The sequence below is a fragment of the Doryrhamphus excisus genome, chromosome 22, assembly GCF_030265055.1.
Source record: "Doryrhamphus excisus isolate RoL2022-K1 chromosome 22, RoL_Dexc_1.0, whole genome shotgun sequence".
NCBI classification, from domain to species: domain Eukaryota; kingdom Metazoa; phylum Chordata; class Actinopteri; order Syngnathiformes; family Syngnathidae; genus Doryrhamphus; species Doryrhamphus excisus.
The window spans coordinates 13,104,362-13,127,762 of NC_080487.1; the positions used below are offsets into that span (position 1 = coordinate 13,104,362).

Genomic DNA, 23,401 nt, shown 5'->3' on the forward strand with positions numbered 1-23,401 from the left:
CGTTTTGACCCCTTCTGTGCCAACGGCAAGTGGGTCAAACGTGCCAGTCAGCTGTTGGCAGCCCAAACCGTGGAAGGGATCATAGCGGGATCACTTTTTGGCACCCCTTTCTGCAGGTGACGTCGCCAATAAAAGAGTAGCGGTGATGACAAAATGGTCGAGTGCGATGATAACCATAGAACTGGAAATGGAGCCTCACTGAATACAACATTTACAGCTAGTTTTAAGTTCTGTTGTCTTGTCAGAGTTTGGGACGAGTTTTCCGTGTTAAAAAAAATGCAAAATCCACACCAAATTGAACGCATCCATCACAACTGGACATGTTATCAAACAAACAAACAAACAACAGAAGATTTAGCATTAGCATTATTTTTGCCAGCTCTTCTGCGTCCGTTTACGCTAACAAATACACAGCTCTTCTTGGTCACTTTTTCATGTGGGGAAAAAAAATACCAAAACCACACTGGGACATGCTAACAAACAAATGCTAACTTGTAGGTTTTTATCCAAGACTGTGAAATGTAATACCACAGCTTCCTGGTGCGATAAGGTTAGCATACAACCACAAATCCGGCGACTAGCTAATGCTAAATTCATATTTTAGTTGCTAGCTTGTTTGTTACGGATACTGCGTTTTTACCAGCTATGACTATGACTGTGTTCGAAACCGCATACTAACCCACATAATAACCCACAATGCATTGCGCTCCTACCTGAGTCCAAATCCACAGGCTGAAGCTGATTTCACTTTAGCTCTAAACTCTTTAAAATACATAACTTTATTGAGATTTTTTTTAAAACAGGTGATAAAGTGGACATTTAGATCCTGAGTGTGTCATTTATTTGTTGAAATACCAACTGTTTACTATTTTGTTCAGACGAATTTGGCAAAATTTAAGCTAGCCGAAGTGAGCAATACACTTCTGGTTATTTTCACAAAATAAAACACCCCCTTAAAAAACATAGTGATAAATCACCGCTTTTATTTTGAAAACAAGAAGTGAACCAACTCGCAATATATCCTGCTTGACACAGCCGTTGAGTCCATCCTGCTGCTCAGTGTTCGGCCAACGTTTTTTTTTTCGTGATGACGTCACGTCGCGTTGCATCCTGGGTAATTTGAGTGTGCGTACTAAGCTGATGATACACACTGTATACTCAAATACTTAGTATGAGTAGTATAGTATATGAAAGAGTAGACTTTTCATTAGCCCCACCCTTTTCCGGTTAGACCACCACCACGTCCGGTTTATGCCCCGCCCACCCCGAGTCCAAACACGGAAACAGATACAGATAACGATGTACTTTGCTCATCCATGGTAACAAACTATATTTACTTCTCCTGAGAGATTTTAACCCAAGATGAGACTGGGGGCAAAAGTTAAGACTGTGGACTAATAATGCCGCAGCTTCTGGATGAAATAAGGTTAGCATACAACCACACATCTTGCTAACAGCTAATGCTAATGTTGTGCTCCGGCTGTTAGCTGTTAGCTTGTTCTCCATGCCAATAAACTGACAAAACGCCAACCAAGAGGAGTCAGTCGTAGTGCTACGACTCGTAAAGGAAAAACGCCAAGTTGACTGTTATGTTACGTTGAGGCGTAAAATAAAATAAAACAAGACCAACATCGGCTATGCTAACTCCTCCATCATGAAAGCGGAACAAAAGCGCGATACGGGAGGTGGCGGAAGAGGTGGGGGGGGAGCCTTAATCTCTGCACTAGTGAAGCCAGCAGCTATTTTAAAGCCCCCCCCCCCTCGCTCTCCTCTCTGTGTAGCATTCTTCCCCCACCTCCCCGGGCAGCAGCAGCGCCTCCTCTCTCTCCTTCCCGGCGTGTCCAGTGACGGCCTGTGCACAATGCACATCAATTATTCATGGCCGCGCTCGGCAAAGCCAATCACAGATGGAGCCGTTGCGCTAATGGGGCTCCTCGCCGTCTATCTACGTGCTAGCAGCTCCCATGCACTCGGGCTAAGAAATAATCCCGAGAACACCACCGCAGGGGGATGGTGGTGAGGGGGGCATAACCAGCACAGGAGATGTGTGAGGAGGAGGGGAGTGGGGGGTAAGAAATGATTTAGCAGGAAGTGGAAGGGTTAAAAGACAAGAAGGGAGTAAAGAGAACCAAAATGCTTATCTCCTCACCTCGGTATGTATGTATGCAGCTGCTATTGATGTATCTCCTGTTTTCTGTCTAGTGATCCATTGCTTGCTCTCCCAATACACACATCACACAGAAGCAGAGCCACACAGCCAGAAGGGAGACAGGAGGGGAGGGGAGTAAAAAAAAAAAAAAAAAAAAAGGCAGCTCACATTTCAAACTTGCAAAGAGGGGGTGGTGCCTAATGTGCTAGACGGCCTGGATCTTGGCCTGAGTCCACAGCCAAATAACACAAGACTCCATCAAAATCAATGAAAAGCAGCAAAAGGACATATCCGGCGTGATGTATATATATTAAAAAAGCATAATCAATCCAAACTGTGTTCTTTACACGCCACTTAATCCATCAAAATAGTAATTAAGGAGCATGCAAGGGGGAGGTGGAAGAGGAGGAGGAGGAGGCGGCTTAGTGTTGTGGCTTCCTGATGCATGGAAGATGAGGAGGAGGGGCCAATTAGAGCTCTTTGGATGAGCACACATTTGAAAATGATCTTAATAATATAAACAACTCTCATGTAGCTATTGCTAATAATGGTAAATACGTATGCCCAACCATGAAATGATCATATTTTGAATATTTTTTTACCTTTTATATTTAATTGTATAGCAATACAAAACAACATATTGTAAATAATAACAACAAAACCTGAAAACATGTCAAGTGTAGCTATATAGTACTATAAAATAACAATAGTAATACACCGACTACTTCCTGACCGTGATAAAATCATTTCCGACAAGTATGATTCCCTACATAGAAAACCTGTTTACGGCATTCTTAATATATATTATTTAATATTACTATAACCCTGCAAACATGAAGTGACATCCGTATAGTAATACCTCATACAGTAAACATAATTAATCAACTAATTATTGTGCCTGTTGTGATATAAAACAAACCTGCAATAAAAGCCTGTTGTTCCGGCAATCCAGTCTGATGCTCACATGCGTCTCACACAACCTTAAAGTAACATTACCGCCACCTAGTGACCAGTGTAGAATACTACATATCATAACAGCATTTTTGAATGAGTTTTTTCCATGTACTTTATATTTGTATTTTACTCCTTTTTTCGACATTTTTGCACTTTTGCAATTGGAATGAGAAATGAACGTAAATAATAAAACAGGATTAATGAATTAACAGATCCATTAAAAAAAATCCCAATATGTGAAGTAATAGCTAACCCATACAGCATGGATATTTCTGAAGTATTACAACTGTTGTTGATAATAATAAAGAAACTATCGCTAAAAATGAATGCTTGTCTTAGGGCAAAAAAAAACCCTAAAAACAAGCTAAATATGTTAAATATTTAATATATTAAATATAGAATATAGATTATTAAATAATTTAGCATTTTAAGTACTATTTAAATATTATTATTTACCTTTATTTACCCAGGCAAGCAATTTAAGAACAAATGCAACCTGAAATGATTAAATATTAAATAATGTAAAAAAAAAATTGTTTTTCTTTTTATTTAATTAATTAAAATACAATACAAAATATTTTAAATATTTTATTACAATGTAGAAAAATATTGAATTAAATATTTTATTTTTCAAATTAGAATATTTATCAAATATTTTACTCTTAAAAATGTCAACTGGAAACATTTAATATTTAAAACAATAATTGAAAAAAAAACATGAAATGCGATAAAAACGTAAAAAACTATGAAAACCTTTTTCATCATCAAGCCAATTGAGACTAATTAATCCACTAATTAATTACAATATTTGCTCTCAGACTTTTAAAAGCCTACCAAATAGACAGTTGAAGCAAAAGTGCAACAGGCCTTGGTTTCCGCTACGCAACATGGCGACTTGCTTTGGTTCAAGCCTACGTGTTATCAGTTGTGATGGTCTGGACGTTCTTATCGGGTGCTTTATTTTATTTTTTATTATTTTTTTGTACCAGGACCGTCCCGACACAGCTGACGCAGCACCAACCACGGCTGACAAAAGACTCCTTGTTGGTGAACTTTCACTCTCCCAGGTTTTCCCCCCATCATGCGAGGACGTGTGACCATCGGGCGACGCTACATGCGTTGCAAAAACACACCAGCTGGGAGACAAACCTGGCCTACCCGACTAATTATCTGCTGAAAAAGCTTGTTTGTTCCACAGATGAATAACTTTGTCTGCTTTGCCGTAGCCTCCTTTCACCCTTTGGTGGCGAGGAATTCCAAGAGCCTGTTGGAGCGCAAATGATCGGGAATGTACCAATCTGAGCCACGGAGTGAAAACCCGCAGTTAAGTTTTTTTTTTCTTGCTGTATCTCTATGGAGTCTGATATATTACTAAGGCGTTGGGGGGGGGTTTGATGAGTTATCCTAGAAGAACGAGCGAACCCCCTCCTCACTTTGATTCCGCCACAGCTCCACGTGCAATGGCGTATGCCCCGCGCTAAAACGCCCCTACTAATCACGGATTAATAGAATGGGCTAATCTCATTCACAAAGAGGTCACTACTAAGTCCCTCCCATCGCCCCCCCTCCCCCTTCCAGCCCTGTGCATTGTGGGCCACTTGCACAAAGGCAAAAAAAAAAAAAAAAGATCTGCAAGATCAACCCCCTCCACCCCCATTCCTGTCCGCCGCCCCCCTCCTGAGTGCATCCATTGAAGCTATCGGTTGTTCAAGTCACTAAATTACACCGCGGCCTTTTCTTGTCTTGTCAACTGTTAAGCACCATTCAAGGGAAAAATAGATCTTCACATATTTTAAAAAAAAAAAAGCTACATTTGTCACAATTTTGAGATCATAACGTTTTTTCTCAACGTAATTAACGTTCATCGCTATACGTTCCACACAGCTAAGCTTTTTTGCAAATGAGCGAATTTATAATAGATGCTGAAATCGGTTTAATCACTACTGTGGATATGCTAGGAAGTTATATATACATATATATGGGTACAAAAAATGTATATCAGCTTTGGGATATTGGTGGGGGGGGGGACAGACATTTTTGTTGTTTTTTTAATTAATTCTACAAACTTCCTTCTTGTCACATTTGGACTTTATTCCCATAATATTTTGACTTTATTCCCATAGTATTTTGACTTTATTCCCAAAATATTTTGACTTTATTCCCATAGTATTTTGACTTTATTCCCATAGTATTTTGACTTTATTCCCATAATATTTAGACTTTATTCCCATAGTATTTTGACTTTATTCCCATAATATTTTGACTTTATTCCCGTAGTATTTTGACTTTATTCCCAAAATATTTTGACTTTATTCCCATAGTATTTTGACTTTATTCCCATAGTATTTTGACTTTATTCCCATAGTATTTTGACTTTATTCCCATAATATTTTGACTTGATTCCCATAGTATTTTGACTTTATTCCCAAAATATTTTGACTTTATTCCCATAGTATTTTGACTTTATTCCCATAATATTTTGACTTTATTCCCATAATATTTGAACTTTTTCCCCTACTGAATTTAAAAAATTACAATTTCATTTAGTTTTGCTTGTTTCTCATAATACTGCAACTTAAAATATATATATTTTTCTTTAATGTGCTATTAAAATAACATTATTTTTCATGTTTGACAAAGTGTGTGTGACAAAGCGCTTTGTTACATTACACTCATTTCTGCATTAAAAGTTGTTTTTTTTTTTTTAATATTTCAACTTTTTGATCTTAAATATTTAGACTTCGAGGATTCTAGTAATACTATAACTTTTGTTCCCCCAGCCTAATTTCACATTTATTCTTTGTTGTGATATTATGACTTTTGAAAAAAAATAATTGTATTTCCCCTCATAATAGTATGACTTTATGCTTGTAAATTGACTTTTTTTCCTAGTAAAATGACCACTTATATTTGTTATTTTTATAACTTTATTCTCCTAATATTTTGACGTTTTAAAATTAAAATTTGCAAAAGGCCCTTTAGACACCCCTGAATTAAATGATGACATTTTTGTGTGAAAAATCTAGTCATGTAGCTTAACTACTTTGAACACTAACGAACGTCTCCGATTCCACCCAAAACGAGGAAAATTGCCTGGTCGATAAAGAAAAAAAGCTGGATTCTATGCCAGACACCCAACTTTCCCTCCAGCTTCTGCAAGTGTTGCTTTTGCAGAGCTAACTTTGCTTGATCCCGGTCATGTGACTCCCCTCCCCGCCTCCCCCCTCCTCTGTGGTCACCGGGCAACGGCCCTGCTGGATGTCAGGGAACAGGTCCTGCCCCTGGGGCCCTGGGGGAGAGTCGTTTAAGGGCCATCTCCTTGGCTGCCACAGAGCGCTTTCTTTGCGCCTTAACAACCCCCTTATTGGGGCGGGGGGCTGCCCCTGCAGAGTGTCTGGGGACTTTGTAGGAGGACGCTGCTCCAGAGGCCCAATAAGTAATCACATGGAATAGGAAAACCACCAATCAAACTACAGTCAAAATCCTTGTTACCCATCAAGCATCTTCATTACGCTTCTCCAACCGGTCCACACCAACCCAAATGATCCCTCACAGCGCCAGCATGACGCATCCCATCATATCACATCTGATACACTGACTTTGGACCCGGGTACGGCGGCAAACCGGGAAGAAAAAAAAAAAAAACTTTTGTCTTACCCGCTGATTTTGGAGTGAACTTGTCGCGATTGGCGGCGCACACCGCCAAGAGTCGGTAGCCCAGGTCCAAGTCGAAGCCTTGCTGTGCGGCGACACGGCTGACCACCTGAAAAAAAAATCAGTATCCTTTGGTTATTTAAAAATACTGTTTATGTTACGAAATATTTATTTATTTATTTATATTTATATATTTGGTCGGAAGAGCTAGTTTAAGATTAAGTTGGAGTCAGTTTAAGTCATGAAGATGTGATGGACAATTTTTCCGCGTTATATATTTAGCATCGTTACAGCACAAAAATGTGCAGCAGTGAATCGCCTCTGAAAAAAAAATCGTTTATGTACACTTTTGTAGCACGCATTACAATTATTACATTCTTGGCTATGCTGCATGTGCAACAAGAAGATTAGCCGTTCTTTTGTACACACTTAACCGTGGCTGTCCGAAAATTGTCGATTCAGCATTCATGGCTATGCTAATTCAGAGTTTTGCTAAAAAAAAAAAAAAAAAAAAAAAAATTTTAAATCGCTATGCTACATGTGGTCAAAAAATGATGATTATTATTGAAATTATTTTTCGCTATGCTACAAGTGCAAAAAAACTAGCTTGTTTTTTTTTGCACATAATCACTGTACAACAAATCAACATTCACCGCCGTGCAAATTCACTTACTTTTGGTAAAAAAATTTTTTTTTTAATTATTTCAGTTATGACATTTTTCGCTATGTTACATGTCCAAGAAGACTAGCTGTTTTTTGCACATAATGTAAGTCTGTAATAACTTATAAATATGTAATAATACACAATAAGTAAACCACATGTTTGCTGTATACTCAAGCGATAGTGTTTGTATCAAAGAGTTGAGATTTCCCACATTGTTCGGCGGTCCTTGACTGCAACATAGGCGCAAATTAGGGCAAGTGATTGTCATGCTAACAGGACGGTTTAAGGGGGAGCGCTACTGATATCGTATCGCATATCCTACTTCTAATCGGTCACAGACATGTGACTTTATTCGTCAGACCTAGTTTTCATTCGCTGGCGCTATCGTCCTCTCAAAGCGACGCAAAAGAGTCCTCGAAGGCCACATTCAGTCACCGAAAGACCAAAGTAGCTCAGCTGAACCCGGGTTCCTGGCACCGTCTCATTATCTTACATAAACACAGTCCTGACGCGGCACCAACACAAAGTATATGCATATCTACCCTTTTATTTACGCTAACAATCCCCTCCATTAAGATGGAGATATACACGTAATTAGCACCTCAAACTCGCTTCTAAATTTAGCACCGCAATTGTCCCCAAGCCAGAGGGGGGTTTGCGGTGGCGTTCCATACGCCAAACAAGCGCCTTTTTTTTGACACACACGCATTCAGTCGTCTGCAGCAGAGTTCCCACATTAACCTTCCCAAAATAAAAAGGCTATGCTAGTTGATGCTAACGTCGCGGTATTAAAAAGCAACATGCGGTGTGAGGAAATTGACATGAGAGGCAATTTCACAAATGGCTTTATATCCCCCCCCCCCCCCCTTTTTTTTTTTTTAGGATTTAGAGTGACGTCAACATGGAACAGGATGGTTTCACGTCGATAAACGCCATCAACTACACAGGAAATGGTAATCTTCTTGTTGGTGTTAGCCGTTTCGTAATTGGAGTCCAGTCTAGTACAGCAAAAATAAAATAAAAAAAAAGCTCAAATTAAATGTTGGTACAAATAGAGTAGGTTCCCGCATATTCGTTATTCTCCAAAACTTCACCCAAAGTCGGTAAAAATATATAAATACATGTACAGTATAAATGTACCACTGTTTTTACATGTGTATGTGTTTATTAGGGCTGTCACGTGATTCAAATATTTAATCGCGATTAATCACAATTTGCCCATAATTAATTCGCAATAATCACAATTACTTGCAGGTAGATAGAAGTTATCTATTTTAAATGTATTTTATGAATTCATTTTTTTTGGAAATAGCTCAACACAAAATGGACATTAGTAAAGCAAACTGTCCATCACTCACAATCTCACAAAATATGATTGTGATGTTTGCAAAAAAAAAAAAATGTCAACGACTAAGTAGGTGTGATCAAAATAAATACTGACAAAAAATAGAGTTCCCAAAAACTTCCAGAACTCGGGTAGCGTCCATATACTGTAGTACAGTTAGAGTATAGCTTGTACTTTACGTCCAAACATCACACTTTTTTTTAGTGTGGCGACTTCAAAGTGTGAAAGATTGTTTGTCTATATGTGCCCTGTGATTGGCTGGCTCGCCGGAAGACAGCTGGGATAGGCTCCAGCATGCCCGTGACCCCATGGATGATAGCTTTTTATCTTAACATTATGACTTTTTCATCAATTTTTCCCATTTTTGCTGTTTGTTTTAGTGTCATTTTATTTGTGCAATGTCCCACAGGCCAATAATCGACATTGATTCTCAAGCTGTGGTGCGAGTCCCACTGGTGGTGCGTAGGCTCCATCTAGTGGTGCGTAAGAACACTAGAGAGTTTTTTTTCTAACTAAAATAAAATGTTGAAATGGTAATAGAAATATTAATACTATATGTTAAGCATATAATTGAATTCCAGCGGATACTTTTCAAGCTAATCCTTAATGCACAGCTGAAGGTGAAGCACTGCTCTAAAATGTAATACTACAAAGTATGAGCAAACAATGCAGTAGTATGTCAAATTAAATACTTTTTAAAGAATGCAAATGGCCATATTTTGGGGGCGGGTTCGTGGCTTACCGTGAGGCATCCCATCAGGCTTTGCTCGAAAGGGCGTTGGAAGGCTCGGGGGTCGCCGCACCAGTCCAACAGCTCCGTAGCTGCCGTTTGGAAATTTGCTGGATTTTGTAAGTGCTGGAGAGGGGAAAAAAAAATGGGAAAAAACGATTGAAAAAGTCAGTAGGACCAAATGTTAGTTACTATTCAGTGAATACAAGCTGTCCACCCAAATATAAGACGCTATTTTTCCCCACGTTATCGAGAGATGAATGCATCCAAAATTCCCCGAACAAATCTGAGCTTTTCTTCTTGTTATGCACAATGACAAAAAATTGTCTCAAGTTTTTAAAAATCCACATAATATGCCTGTTTTTCCCCTTGTCTTATATTTGGGCTCACAAGTTTTATATATGCAAATCAGAAGGCGGTTACCAAATGATTTTTCTCAGAGCTTTTCTTGCGGTCACTCACACACAAATGACAAAAAAATGTCCAACACATTGAGCAAGTTTTAAAAAGCCACGCTACTTCACCCCAAGTGTGTGAGTGACAGGAAGAAAAGCACTGACTGCTTTTCTTCCTGTCACTCACACACACACCAGTGTTTTGAGTAATATTCAAAAAAGTATTTTAAAAAGTACAAATATTTCTGGTTGGTGTTTTCCTCTTGTCTTATATTAGGCTGTCCGGATTAATTCTCAAAACTGACAGCTAGCGCAAAGATATTTCTCTATAAGACAGTCAGAGCTTTTCTTCCTGTCACTCACACACACACACCAGTGACAAAAAAAAGTGTCTCAAACGCTGATTTAAAAAAGTAGAAATATTTCCTCTTGTCTTATATTCGGGCTGTTCTGATTTATTTCTCCAAACTGACAGTTTCTCTCTACAAGACAGTCAGAGCTTTTCTTCCTGTCACTAACTTTCACATTAGTGACAAAAGAACAGGTTTTAAAAACTCATAAGATGATATTTTTCCACTCGTCTTATATTCGTGGTCAACAAACCGACAGGTGGCGTCCAAACAACTTCTTCCTAAGCGAGTCAGAGCTTTTTTTCCTTTCACTTACACACACAAAAAAGTATATAAACATCCATCCTGTATCACAGTATCACCCGTATCCACTCAATCCTAAGAATGTTGCCAGTATTACATAAATACATTAAAGAAGTACTGTTCTTTACTGTAACCCGTGTGGTGGTTGTCCTCCCCCTATCCGCCCATCCAACCCCAACTTGTGTCCCTGTGTCCCCGAGAGGGCTGGCTTGGTAGCACCGTGCAGCCTTCACGCTCCTTCTGCATCTGCACCTCCATCACTTTAACAAAGAGTGTAATGGGAATACGGCTCATCTGTTTGGTTGGGGGGTGGGGGGGTGCAATGAATCGGAATAGAAATAGATGACGCCCGTGTCAAGTGGCCCCATCTTGCCCAAACAGCCCACAGCGGGGCAATTTCAGGGCAATAAAGGGAAACAAATTGCTACGGTAGACAACTGTTTTTTTATCAATCACCTGTTACACCCTTGCTACAAGATGCCATGTTGCTTTTTAATAAAAGGTACATGATATACTTTGTTTTTGCAGTAATCCTTCAATATGACACTAGCTGACATGTCCCAACCATCTCAGTCTGGCCTAAAGGACTTTATCTCCAAGGCCTCTAATATGTAATGTCACTCTGATGTACTCCTTCCTGATCCTATCCATCCTGGTCACTCCCAATGAGAACCTCAGCATCCTCATCTCTGCTACCTCCGGCTAACATGTAATGTCCCTCTTATGTACTCCTTCCTGATCCTATCCATCCCGGTCACTCCCAATGAGAACCTCAGCATCCTCATCTCTGCTACCTCCGGCTAACATGTAATGTCCCTCTGATGTACTCGTTCCTGATCCTATCCATCCTGGTCACTCCCAATGAGAGCCTCAGCATCCTCATCTCTGCTACCTCTGGCTAACATGTAATGTCCCTCTGATGTACTCCTTCCTGATCCTATCCATCCTGGTCACTCCCAATGAGAGCCTCAGCATCCTCATCTCTGCTACCTCCGGCTAACATGTAATGTCCCTCTGATGTACTCCTTCCTGATCCTATCCATCCTGGTCACTCCCAATGAGAGCCTCAGCATCCTCATCTCTGCTACCTCCAGTTCTGCTTCCTGTCTTATATCAGTGTGTTGGTCTGCTATATGATATATTTAATTCTATATGATATTGCTAATCCAAACAAGCAGTGATTTTTAAAAGGAAAATCTACTCTCCTCGAAATCCAGCCCAAATCCTCACGAGACCTGACTCTATGATTTCATAATTAAAAACGACCGAGGTTATTGTTTAAAAATCAAATTATCCTAATTCGGCAACAGGACCTTCAGTCTTTTAAGAATGAGCAGCGTAATGATTTCTGATTTAGCTTTCGAGTGGGCGATTGAACGTGGATGACAGATTCCAATTTCCTCTACTTTATCATCTCGTTGGGCTGTAATTCATCATTGGAGCAACAAAATCAATTTGTCCCCCCCCCCCCCCGTCAGTCGCACTGGTGTATGTGTGTCACCTCTCACATGGTGCGTCACAATGAACGGAGCTTCTGACTTCAATAATACCCCCCCCCTCCCCCAAGTAAATAAAGACAGCAGTAGACTTTCAATGAAAACAAACAGCTGCATTATGTTAAACAACAGGGGTCTCAAACACGCGGGACACTAGTTTGAGGCCTCCGCCTTGATATGAAAGTTTCATGTTTGATATGGATGCTGTATGGTATCATGTACCCAGAAAAAATTATTACTTTTGATTCATGTTCATGTTAAAGGTTAAATAACTGTTAATAGTTATCCTCCCTATCCGTGTGGAAGTGGTAAGTTTTTGGCGATTTAAGTTTAAAGGAAATAACTTGAAGGCTACCGTTTAGGTCGCTAGCTCTCTAGTTTGCGAGTTAGCATGTGTCTCAAGACCCTGCAGTTGCGCAATATGTTGTAAATAAAAAGAGTATAAATGTGACTATAGTCGTGTTTTGTCATGTCTACAGGGCTCTAATAATGCTTTGTTCATTTTAATATGAAAAAAATAATTTGTCTACCCACCAACTATATGTGGTTTATTAAGTTTTTATTATTTGCCGTTTTATTATTATTATTATATTTATTTATTACTGATTGATTTTCTTTATTCTTGATTTGTTTATTTATTTTTCATCTTATTTTGTGCAGAAAAATAAAAGATATTTGAGAACAGTGGAATGTTTTATCAGAGCTTTTATTGTAGAAAATCAGAACCAAAGCACTGAAATTTTTTTTTAATAAATGCGTTTTTTTGGGGGGGGGGAAACCTGATGCGGCCCAGTCTCACCCAGACCCTAGCTCCAGCGGCCCCCAGGTAAATTGAGTTTGAGACCCCTGCGTTACAATATTTTCATCATTAATTCAATGACTGAGGAATTGGACAATGGGGGACGCGGCGGAGACGACAGCGAGTTAATTGTTGTGATCTCCCACGATGACCATCTCTGTGCGGAGACGAGACGGGCTGCTGAATGGGCCGCTCTAATTGGCACGGCATAAACGCTATTTACTATGTGCTACTTCCAAAAAACCCCGATTGTCCGTGGCACAAAGCTGCCTCTATTAGCGTGGGGGGGCGAGGGGGAACGGGGTATGCTGCTCTGTTTGGAATGACCCCCTCGTTTATCCATTTATTACAGCCGACATGAGGTCTCCTCGCACGCCGCGGCGCTCCCTAATTGACATGTTTACCCATACGACGCTAACGTTGCATGTGTTTGTTTAAATCTTTGCCCGGCGGGGTTAACACGCTTAACCTCGTATGGGTACACGTTTCACACTTCCCTTTTGTCCACTTCTTTCAGGCTTCTTTATGGCGGAATGCATTAATTCATGATTAATGCATGATTAAGTTGGAGACATGCTTTTCCGAAAAAAATGCAAGTCCATGAATGCATCTTGACAGTGTTGTGACTGCTGATTGGATGAGCAAAGTGAGAAGTTTTGAGTTGAGTTACTGCGCAGTAAAATGAAACAATGTAATTAATTGATTAATTAATTAATTAATCTCCCAAGTGGTGACTCCATAACAGGCATATAATGTGCTGCGGAAGCTGACTGCGCACTCACTGCTCGTAATTGTAGTGAAGCAGGGTGGACCTTCCGGCAGCAGCCGCAGAACAACATGTGCTTTCACTTTTACGTCCCCAAATAGCAGAAAAAAAAACATAGCAGTTTCAAAAGAGCTAACACATCGCTATTGTTGGTGCTCGGGCCCTAATAATAATATTCATTCATTCATTTTCTACCGCTTATCCTCATGAGGGTCACAGGGATGCTGGAGCCTATCCCAGCTGTCTTCAGGCGAGAGAGGCGGGGTACACACTGGACTGGTGGCCAGCCAATCCCAGGGGACATATAGACAAACAACCATTCACACTCACATTCATACCTATGGACAATTTGGAGTGGCTAATTAACCTAGCATGTTTTTGGAATGTGGGAGGAAACCGGAATACCCAGGACAAAACAAAATATGGGGAATGGGGGGAAGACAAAATAAGAAGCCAAAAAGTTACCACTTCCACACAAAATAGGAGGAGAACTCATTCATTAATTATATTTCTACTACTTATCCTCACAAGGGTCGCATAGGGTGCTGGAGCCTATCCCAGCTGTCTTCAGGCGAGAGAGGCGGGGTAGACCCTGGACTGGTGGCCAGCCAATCACAGGGCACATATAGACAAACAACCATTCACACTCACATTCATACCTATGGACAATTTGGAGTGGCTAATTAACCTAGCATGTTTTTTGGAATGTGGGAGGAAACCGGAGTACCCGGAGAAAACCCACGGGGAGAACATGCAAACTCCACACAGAGATGGCAGAGGGTGGAATTGAACCCTGGTCTCCTAGCTGTGAGGTGTGCACGCTAACCACTAGACCACCGTGCCGCCACTAATAATAACAACATATCATAAATAGGAAAAAAAAAGACACCTTAAAACTGAAACTAGTCTCTCGAATTCGTCAACAATGCTTTGTTTACGTTCGTTTCTGTGTTGCTATGTGAAATCAGTGCGCCCAGACAGGAAGTTGACCAAAAAAAAATGACCAAATATGGCAAAATACATGTTACCCGTTACTACATTGTTAGAGCATAGAATGTTTGTCCCATTACACGCATGAGTTAGCTGCCTTTTTTTTTTAGCTCTTTGTGTATCTTTACAACACACAAAAGCTTGTGTTCATGTCTGAGTGGAGCATGTCGGCTCTGCTTGTGGAAGATGTGCGATTCCGGCGCCTCCACTCACCTGTTTGATACACTGCAGCCGGTCATTGGTCTGCTGTATGTGTCTATCCATGGACGGAATGGAGTTCATGATGGTTGTCCCTCGTCGGCCCCTACCTGCCAGCCATTAAACTGCAGAGCTCTGCAACACAAACACAACGTATTGCACTTTAGTGTGTGTGTGGTTGTGTGTGTGTGTGTGTGTGTATGTAAGCCACACCACACAGTGACGGTATTGATTCGACAGGTAGCAAACGCTACAAAGATCAGGCATCCTTCACCCCCTAACAAGTTGACACTCGCCCCCCCTTCCCAGTGCCCCTGAAGGACGAGCGAGCGAGGATGTCTGACCGTGTCGCTGCACCTGGGGGGGGTGAAAGGACACACGTTTGTTGACAAATTGTTTCTGGTTTGTGTTGCTTCAGTCATTCATTTTGTACCGCTTGCTGGAGCCTATCCCGGCTGTCCCAGCGGGAGGCAATTGTCTTATTATATGAAATATTTGTCTTATTTTATTACTATACTGGGAAATACAAGTGTAAAAGTGACTATAGGGGTGCTATTTCATGTCTGGAGGGCTCTAGTAATGTTAAAAAAAACAGGTAAACAAGTTTTCATTCATTCATTTTCTATCGCTTATCCTCACAAGGGTCACGGCAGTGCTGGAGCCTATCCCAGTTGTCTTTGGGGCGGGAGGCAATTGTCTTATTATATGAAATATTTATCTTATTTCATTACTATACTGGGTAATACAAGTGTAAAAGTGACTATAGGGGTGCTATTTCATGTCTGGAGGGCTCTAGTAATGTTAAAAAAAACAGGTAAACAAGTTTTCATTCATTCATTTTCTATCGCTTATCCTCACAAGGGTTGCAGGGGTGCTGGAGCCTATCCCAGATGTCTTCGGGGCGGGAGGCAATTGTCTTATTATATGAAATATTTATCTTATTTCATTACTATACTGGGTAATACAAGTGTAAAAGTGACTATAGGGGTGCTATTTCATGTCTGGAGGGCTCTAGTAATGTTAAAAAAAAAACAGGTTAACAAGTTTTCATTCATTCATTCATTTTCTATCGCTTATCCTCACCAGGGTTGCAGGGGTGCTGGAGCCTATCCCAGCTGTCTTCGTGGCGGGAGGCAATTGTCTTATTATATGAAATATTTGTCTTATTTCATTACTATACCGGGTAATACAAGTGTAAAAGTGACTATAGGGGTGCTATTTCATGTCTGGAGGGCTCTAGTAATGTTAAAAAAAAAACAGGTAAACAAGTTTTCATTCATTCATTCATTCATTTTCTATCGCTTATCCTCACCAGGGTGGCGGGGGTGCTGGAGCCTATCCCAGCTGTCTTCGGGGCGGGAGGCAATTGTCTTATTATATGAAATATTTATCTTATTTCATTACTATACTGGGTAATACAAGTGTAAAAGTGACTATAGGGGTGCTATTTCATGTCTGGAGGGCTCTAGTAATATAAAAAAAAACAGGTAAACAAGTTTTTATTCATTCATTTTCTATCGCTTATCCTCACGAGGGTCACGGCGGTGCTGGAGCCTATCCCAGCTGTTTTCGAGTGAGAGGCAGGGTCCACCCTGGCCAGCCAATCCCAGGGCACATATAGACAAACAACCATTCACACTGACATTCATACCTATGGACAATTTGGAGTCGCTAATTAACCTAGCATGTTTTTGGAAGAAAACACAGAAAAAAAAAACACGCAAACTCCACACAGAGATGGCCGAGAGTGGAATTGAACTCAAGTCTCCAAGCTGTGAGACCTGCGTGCTAACCACTTGTACACCGTGCAGCCTAAGTAAACACAAATAGAGGCATCCTTTGTGTCCCCTAACATGATAATATTGATATATTTATGAAATAAAGTCACAGGTTGTGCCACCGGTGGGTATGATTACCATTATTATACACTCATAAACACCATGCTGTGCTTTGTGGACTCATAATAATAGCTAGCAGCGCGCTATTGATTTTTTTCCAAGGGTAAATGCTTCATCATGGATGTCATACAAAAGCCCTACAAAGTATTACAAGCTACATTAAAAGCTATCAATACAGCCTGACAGCGACTGGTTTAATGTTGCATTCAATGTCAAATAAATATCACTAGAACTCTCACTATCCCCCCCCCCCCGTGTCCAACATCACAACAATCACTTTAACCCCGCCTACTCTCCCCATGCCGTCTCCTCGTCCATTACCGCCACGCAGCGACCGCCAGATGTTCTCACGTGTGCACCACAAAGTACCTGCAGCCTGCCCCCCCCCACCCCCATTCATGCTGGCTGAGGGGTCTTCAGATGGATTTAACGGGCGGGGCCACTAATCTACTCCATGAAGGGGTTTTAGGAGACCTCTTGGTGCTGCTCGCTACTTGACACAAGACAAGGACACACCACAGTAATAGGCTCCATAAATGACATTTATTTTTATTAATTTTTTTTATTTGGAAGCCCAAAGCAGAAACATACCCACACAGGCCATAACATTAGGTACATGCATAATGTAATTAGCAGTAGGAATTTAACAATACAATCATTTAGCCTTTTTTTTTTAGATGTATAGCCATAATATAGCATAATAATAAACCAAATAATTAGACAGTATTTAAGTCTGACACAGATTTGTTTTTAAATTTTACATTAGTTAGGATATTTTTCAGTTAATTAAAAATGTGTTTATTTATATATAATTTACTTACATTTACTTAATTTACTTAATTTAATTACATATATAATGTATTTCTATTTTTTTAAATACAATTTATTTTACTTCTATTTGACTTTTTAATATAATTTGTTTCCTTTTTTTAAATTATATATTTATATTTATATTTAATTTATGAAATTATATATTTATATTTATGTTTATGTTTATGTTTATGTTTATGTTTATGTTTATATTTATATTTATATTTATATTTATATTTAATTTATATTTGGTTTCCGATATTATTGTATTACCTTCATTGGCATTTTTATTTTTATTTACTTAATTTTATGATCCCACTATTTTACTCAGTATATAATATATTTTATTATTGTTATATTCAATATATTTTTATATTTATATTTATATTTGATTTCCGATATTATTGTATTACCTTCATTGGCATTTTTATTTTTATTTACTTAATTTTATGATCCCACTATTTTACTCAGTATATAATATATTTTATTATTGTTATATTCAATATATTTTTATATTTATATTTATATTTGATTTCCGATATTATTGTATTACCTTCATTGGCATTTTTATTTTTATTTACTTAATTTTATGATCCTACTATTTTACTCAGTATATAATATATTTTATTATTGTTATATTCAATATATTTTTATATTTATATTTTTTTTCTTATATCCTGTTGTCCTGCTCGAGGGACATTTAATTTTATTATTTGTTATGTTATGTACTTGATACAAGTATTAAATAGCCTCAATAGCTACTTTTGCTATGAAAACATGTGTATTATTGTTAAATAATAACAATTATAATATCTAACAATACATTAAGGAGCCTTTGTATCGAGTTGGACTAGATATTGCAGGTGTACCTAATTTTATGGCTGGTTAGCATGTTTGTTGTCCACCAATGGCGCTAATGGGATTTAACACGCTTTGTTGTCAATTCAATGCCTTCATGCTTCCCAGTCGACGACGGAGCCGCAGTGACCCAAGACCACCAGCAGGTGTCTCCCCCGGCCCTCCCAACCCAGGCCCCAGTCTGGGGCGGGCGGCACAAAGGCGGCGGGGCAGACAAAGTGGAGTGGAGTGGTGTTTGCTTTAAGCCTTTACAAGCTCCACAAATCCTGGGATGTACTGCTTGCTAACCGGGCCCACTCGGGGCCCACCCGGGGCCCACCCGGGCCCACTCGGGGTACCGACGCTTTCTCTGACCTTGTGCTTATTGATGAGTGGCGCTGTTGGCTCGACCTGCCCTTTCCTTCACTCTCTATACCGCTATTAGATGTCGGGTTGGGAGGGGGGGGGGGCATTCTGCTTCTGCTGTTAACGGCACGTTTAGGAGCTTCCACGGGTGCCTAATTTACCGCAAACGGTGATCCGTGGTTGCCAGCACCACCAAAGACACACGTGTGATGCCAGGGTGTAAAATATATATTTTGAGTGGCGGCGGTTGTAAAAACCAGCGAGGAGATGCGAGCCTGGAACACGAAATATGAAAAGCGGTGGAGGAGGATGGCGGCGAGGCGATGGGAGCGCCGCCATCCGATTGGATGAAATGATGTCTTTATGGTCAGAGAGGAGGAGTGAGGAGGTGAGCGTCTGCATGGCCGCCCTTGTCAGCAGATGAGGCGAGTTCAAATGCATTTAAAAAAAATAATAATAAATTAAATTAATTTAAAATTTAATTTAATTTAAAATTTAATTTAATTTAAAATTTAATTTAATTTAATTTAATTTAATTTAATTTAATTTAATTTAATTTAATTTTATTTAATTTAATTTTATTTAATTTTATTTAATTTTATTTTATTTTATTTTATTTTATTTTATTTTATTTTATTTTATTTAGACGGCACGGCGGTCGAGTGGTTATCGCGCAGACCTCACAGCAAGGAGACCAGGGTTCAATTCCACCCTCGGCCATCTCTGTGTGGAGTTTGCATGTTCTCCCCGTGCATGCGTGGGTTTTTTCTCCGGGTATTCCGGTTTCCTCCCACATTCCAAAAAAAACATGCTAGGTTAATTAGCCACTCCAAATTGTCCATAGGTATGAATGTGAGTGTGAATGGTTGTTTGTCTATATGTGCCCTGTGATTGGCTGGCCACCGGTCCAGGGTGTACCCCGCCTCTGGCCCGAAAAAGCGGTAGAAAATGAATGGATAATTTAATTTAATTTAATTTAATTTAATTTAATTTAATTTAATTTAATTTAATTTAATTTAATTTAATTTAATTTAATTTAATTTAAAACTATATTAGGAAAGCAGGAAGTGAACAAATGTAACAGTTAGTGATTGTAAAAGTACCAGATGGAGGGGTAGGATTTAATAAGCTTTGCTTCTTCCTACTCCTTTTGGACATGTGGAACTGGGAACTGATTATGGGATGCATTCAATTGTAATCTGATGCATGTTCAAATGAAATTAAACCATTACCATTACCATTACACCAATAACAACAAAACAAAAAAAACCCACAAGAGGAGAGTTACTAAAGTAGCTACTGATGGAGACAGGAAAGAAATGAGTGTGTGCTGGCCGCCATCCCAGCACACCAACACACACACACACACACACACACACACACACTTGGCAATGAGCGCTGGGCCAACATCATGATAGCATAACAACACCCTCAGTCACTCCTAATGTGCTTAACAGCACCACTACAGGGTGATACACCTCTGCAAAGCTGTGTGAACAACCCTGTCAACACACACACACACGCACACACACACACGCACACGCACACACAGTAATCTAAAGCCGAGCGTACTGCTGACACCATTAAAAGGGAACAAGGTTGGCCCGAGCGGTGGAATCAGCATCACTCCGGCACCTAATGGCCACATATGGAGACACGTGGCTCAAGGTGATGCAGTCCTCCAGCGTGATCTAATGGAGGTGAAAGAGGCAATAAAGGACTAATCCACGCCATCGCCCTCCACTAAAGGCTCGGCTGTTGCTTACTTAAGGGTGTGGAGGGAAGACAGGGGTTGGGGGGGGGGATAAATTGGATGATGGGGAAAAAGGGGGGTGGGGCGACATGTCTCTTCACCATCATTATAATGAGCTTTGATTCTGGGATATCTTGTTTTTTCCTCCATGCGGCCCTCAGAATGGCGAGCCTTTAATTAGGAGGACGAGGTAGACATGTTGTTAGCATACACTGATGGCCAGGAAAGTAAACACAGGTGAATATTAGCTTAACGATTAAAAAAATTAATCTGATTAATCGTGGATTTTTAAAAACCTAATTCATCTTGATTAATCACCATTAACTATGTCTGGAAAAAGACCAATTTCTACTGTATTTGATGAATAGAAAGATAAATGTTATTTATTTCACGTAATTTTAATTAAATGTAGCAAATTAACCCTTTAGGCAACAGAATTTTTTTTCGGGAAAATATTCAGTTTTGATCATTAATCTTGATTAATCACCAATTTTTACTGTATTTGATGAATAGAAAGATAAATGATGATATATATTTCACGTCATTTTCAGCATTTTTAAATGTAGCAAATTAACCCTTTAGGCAACAGAAATTTTTTTCAGGAAAATATTCAATTTTGATCATTAATCACCATTAACTATGTCTGAAATATGACAATTTCTACTGTATTTGATGAATAGAAAGATAAATGATGATTATATATTTCACGTAATTTCTAGCATATTTAAATGCAGCAAATTAAAACCCTTTAGGCAACAGAATTTTTTTTTCAGGAAAATACTCAGTTTTGATAATTAATCTTGATTAATCACCATTAACTATGTCTGAACTATGCCAATTTTTACTGTATTTGATGAATAGAAAGATATGTGATGATATATAGTATTTCATGTAATTTCCAGCATAGTTAAATGTAGCAAATTAACCCTTTAGGCAACAGAATTTTTTTTCAGGAAAATATTCAGTTTTGATAATTAATCTTGATTAATCACTATTAACTATGTCTGAAATATGCCAATTTTTACTGTATTTGATGAATAGAAAGATAAAGATATATATTTCACGTAATTTCCAGCATAATTAAATGTAGCAAAAAAAAAAACATTCAGGAAAATATTCAGTTTTGATATTACCATTTCAAAGGTTGTATCTTGAAAATGGTTAGCGATAAAGGAATACTAAAAATGAGAAAAAAAATCATCAATACGACCCAAAGTTTGTGATGGGAGTAAACTGTCATTTTTTAAGGCTCAGAAATTTGAAAATGTCTCATTAATCCATGTGAACGGTATCGGCAAAATTTGGGAATCGGCAGCATAAAATCCGATGGGAGCATCCCGAGTAACTGGTAACTTCGGTTAGGTCAATGCTAGCCTTGAACTAACGCTTTACACAACAATGATATAGTAAAAAAATTGCATTTTTTTTTTTTTTACGTATTAGCATTTACACAGTAATGCTAACTTATTATAAACGTTTGTATTTTTAATGTGCAAAACAAAGAAGAAAGTGCAGCATAACCAGATTCCCCTGAATCTCAAACCTCGTAAAGTCGCCTTTTAATTAGGTTAACATTATGGCCATGCTGTGGGTAAGGCCATGTGGGGACGGGGACGGGGGGTGTCAGTTGTGACAGGGCCACTTTATGGGGAGTCCAGGTGCTTTGCCTGCTAAGAGTACAAAGCTGTGTTTGTTCCACAGAGGAGCAGCAGAAGCGGCAAAGAGGATGGAAAACGTAAAACGTGTGTGTGACTTCCATTGTTGCCTCCCAGAATGCGTCCTAATCCCCCAGCAGGCTCCATCCAGGGAGCTGGCAACGAGGAGAATAATATGAGCTGGAACACCGCTACCTCTTTCCTTCTCAATCACCTCCTCCCACCACCATCGTGTCTCCACGCACACACACACACACACACACACACACACACACACACACATATGGATGCTCACACCTTCCCACATGGCTCCTTAACAGGCCTGGGAATGGATTTTTTTATTTAATGTGCTTTGCTCTGTAGCTCCAGCGGGTAAAAATGTGACACAATGCAACTGATCTCTACTTCTTTCTCCACACCTTCCCTACATCCGACCCCCCCCCACGCCACAAATTCCTGCCCCACGTTCAGCACCGTGATTGTTCAGGCATCAAGCAAAGGAAGCATGCTGGTGTTGGTGGTGGTGGTGGTGCAAGGAGGGGGGACGCGGGGTTAAAGGGAGGAGGGCTTCAGTCAGTGACTGTGGTTGCCTCTCCCCCCCCCCGGCGACCCCCCCGCACCCTCCACCACTGCTTCTTCTGCAGCAGAGGAGGATCACAGAGGGGGCCTAAGCAATATGTCCTCTCTAATCAAGTGGAACGTTCCACATAGTCTCTGAGGCTGGGGGGGGGGGGGGGGGGGGGGGGGGTAAAAAAGGGGACAAAGGCAGTCCAAGCCCCTCCCCTCGCATCCATCCATCACATGTCATCACATGACCACACGTCACCAGGAAGTGTAGGAAATAGGTTTTATATACACATGTACATATATTATATATACATAGTAACAGTACATTCATATCACTGGGTGGCAGTGATGTTACAGCGACGAGACAATAGCCACCGCAGGAAGTACTGAACAGAAGACAAAATACTGAGTAAGTTGTTCAGAGTAATCATATACTGCATATGTCATGTTTTGGCTAATTGTCTATATATTGTCTAAAACGTCTATGGAAGTGAGTGATCGGGTTGTAAAAAATATATAAATACATCTTTGGTCGTGAATGTGTTAAAGAAAGAACCAAAATATTTTGAAAAAAATACAAAATAAATATAATTATATAAGTAATTAAAAAATTGAAGTTACTTTTCAATCATCCTGTACATATATATATATATATTTTAACCTTTTTAGCATTTATACAAAAATGCTAACCTATGTCTCATTTCCCGAAAATGTATCATTAA

The 23,401-nt window shown here is 39.5% G+C and overlaps 1 protein-coding gene across 5 annotated transcripts in view; it reads right to left on the reverse strand.

The window, feature by feature from the left end:
- Positions 1 to 23,401, reverse strand: part of LOC131109868 (zinc finger MIZ domain-containing protein 1-like) — a 128,878-nt gene that overhangs the window by 21,536 nt on the left and 83,941 nt on the right. For 2 of the 5 annotated variants that reach the window (XM_058062314.1, XM_058062315.1), the window contains exons 5-7: positions 14,809 to 14,928; positions 9,509 to 9,622; positions 6,761 to 6,866 (exon numbers count right to left, since the gene is read on the reverse strand). In XM_058062314.1, coding sequence (XP_057918297.1) covers positions 6,761 to 6,866; positions 9,509 to 9,622; positions 14,809 to 14,877 — 289 coding nt within the window. In that variant the 5' untranslated portion in view covers positions 14,878 to 14,928. Of the gene's footprint in view, positions 1 to 713; positions 1,230 to 2,149; positions 2,271 to 6,760; positions 6,867 to 9,508; positions 9,623 to 14,808; positions 14,929 to 23,401 lie in introns of those variants that run through there. The other 3 variants (XM_058062316.1, XM_058062319.1, XM_058062317.1) reach the window with 3 other exon arrangements.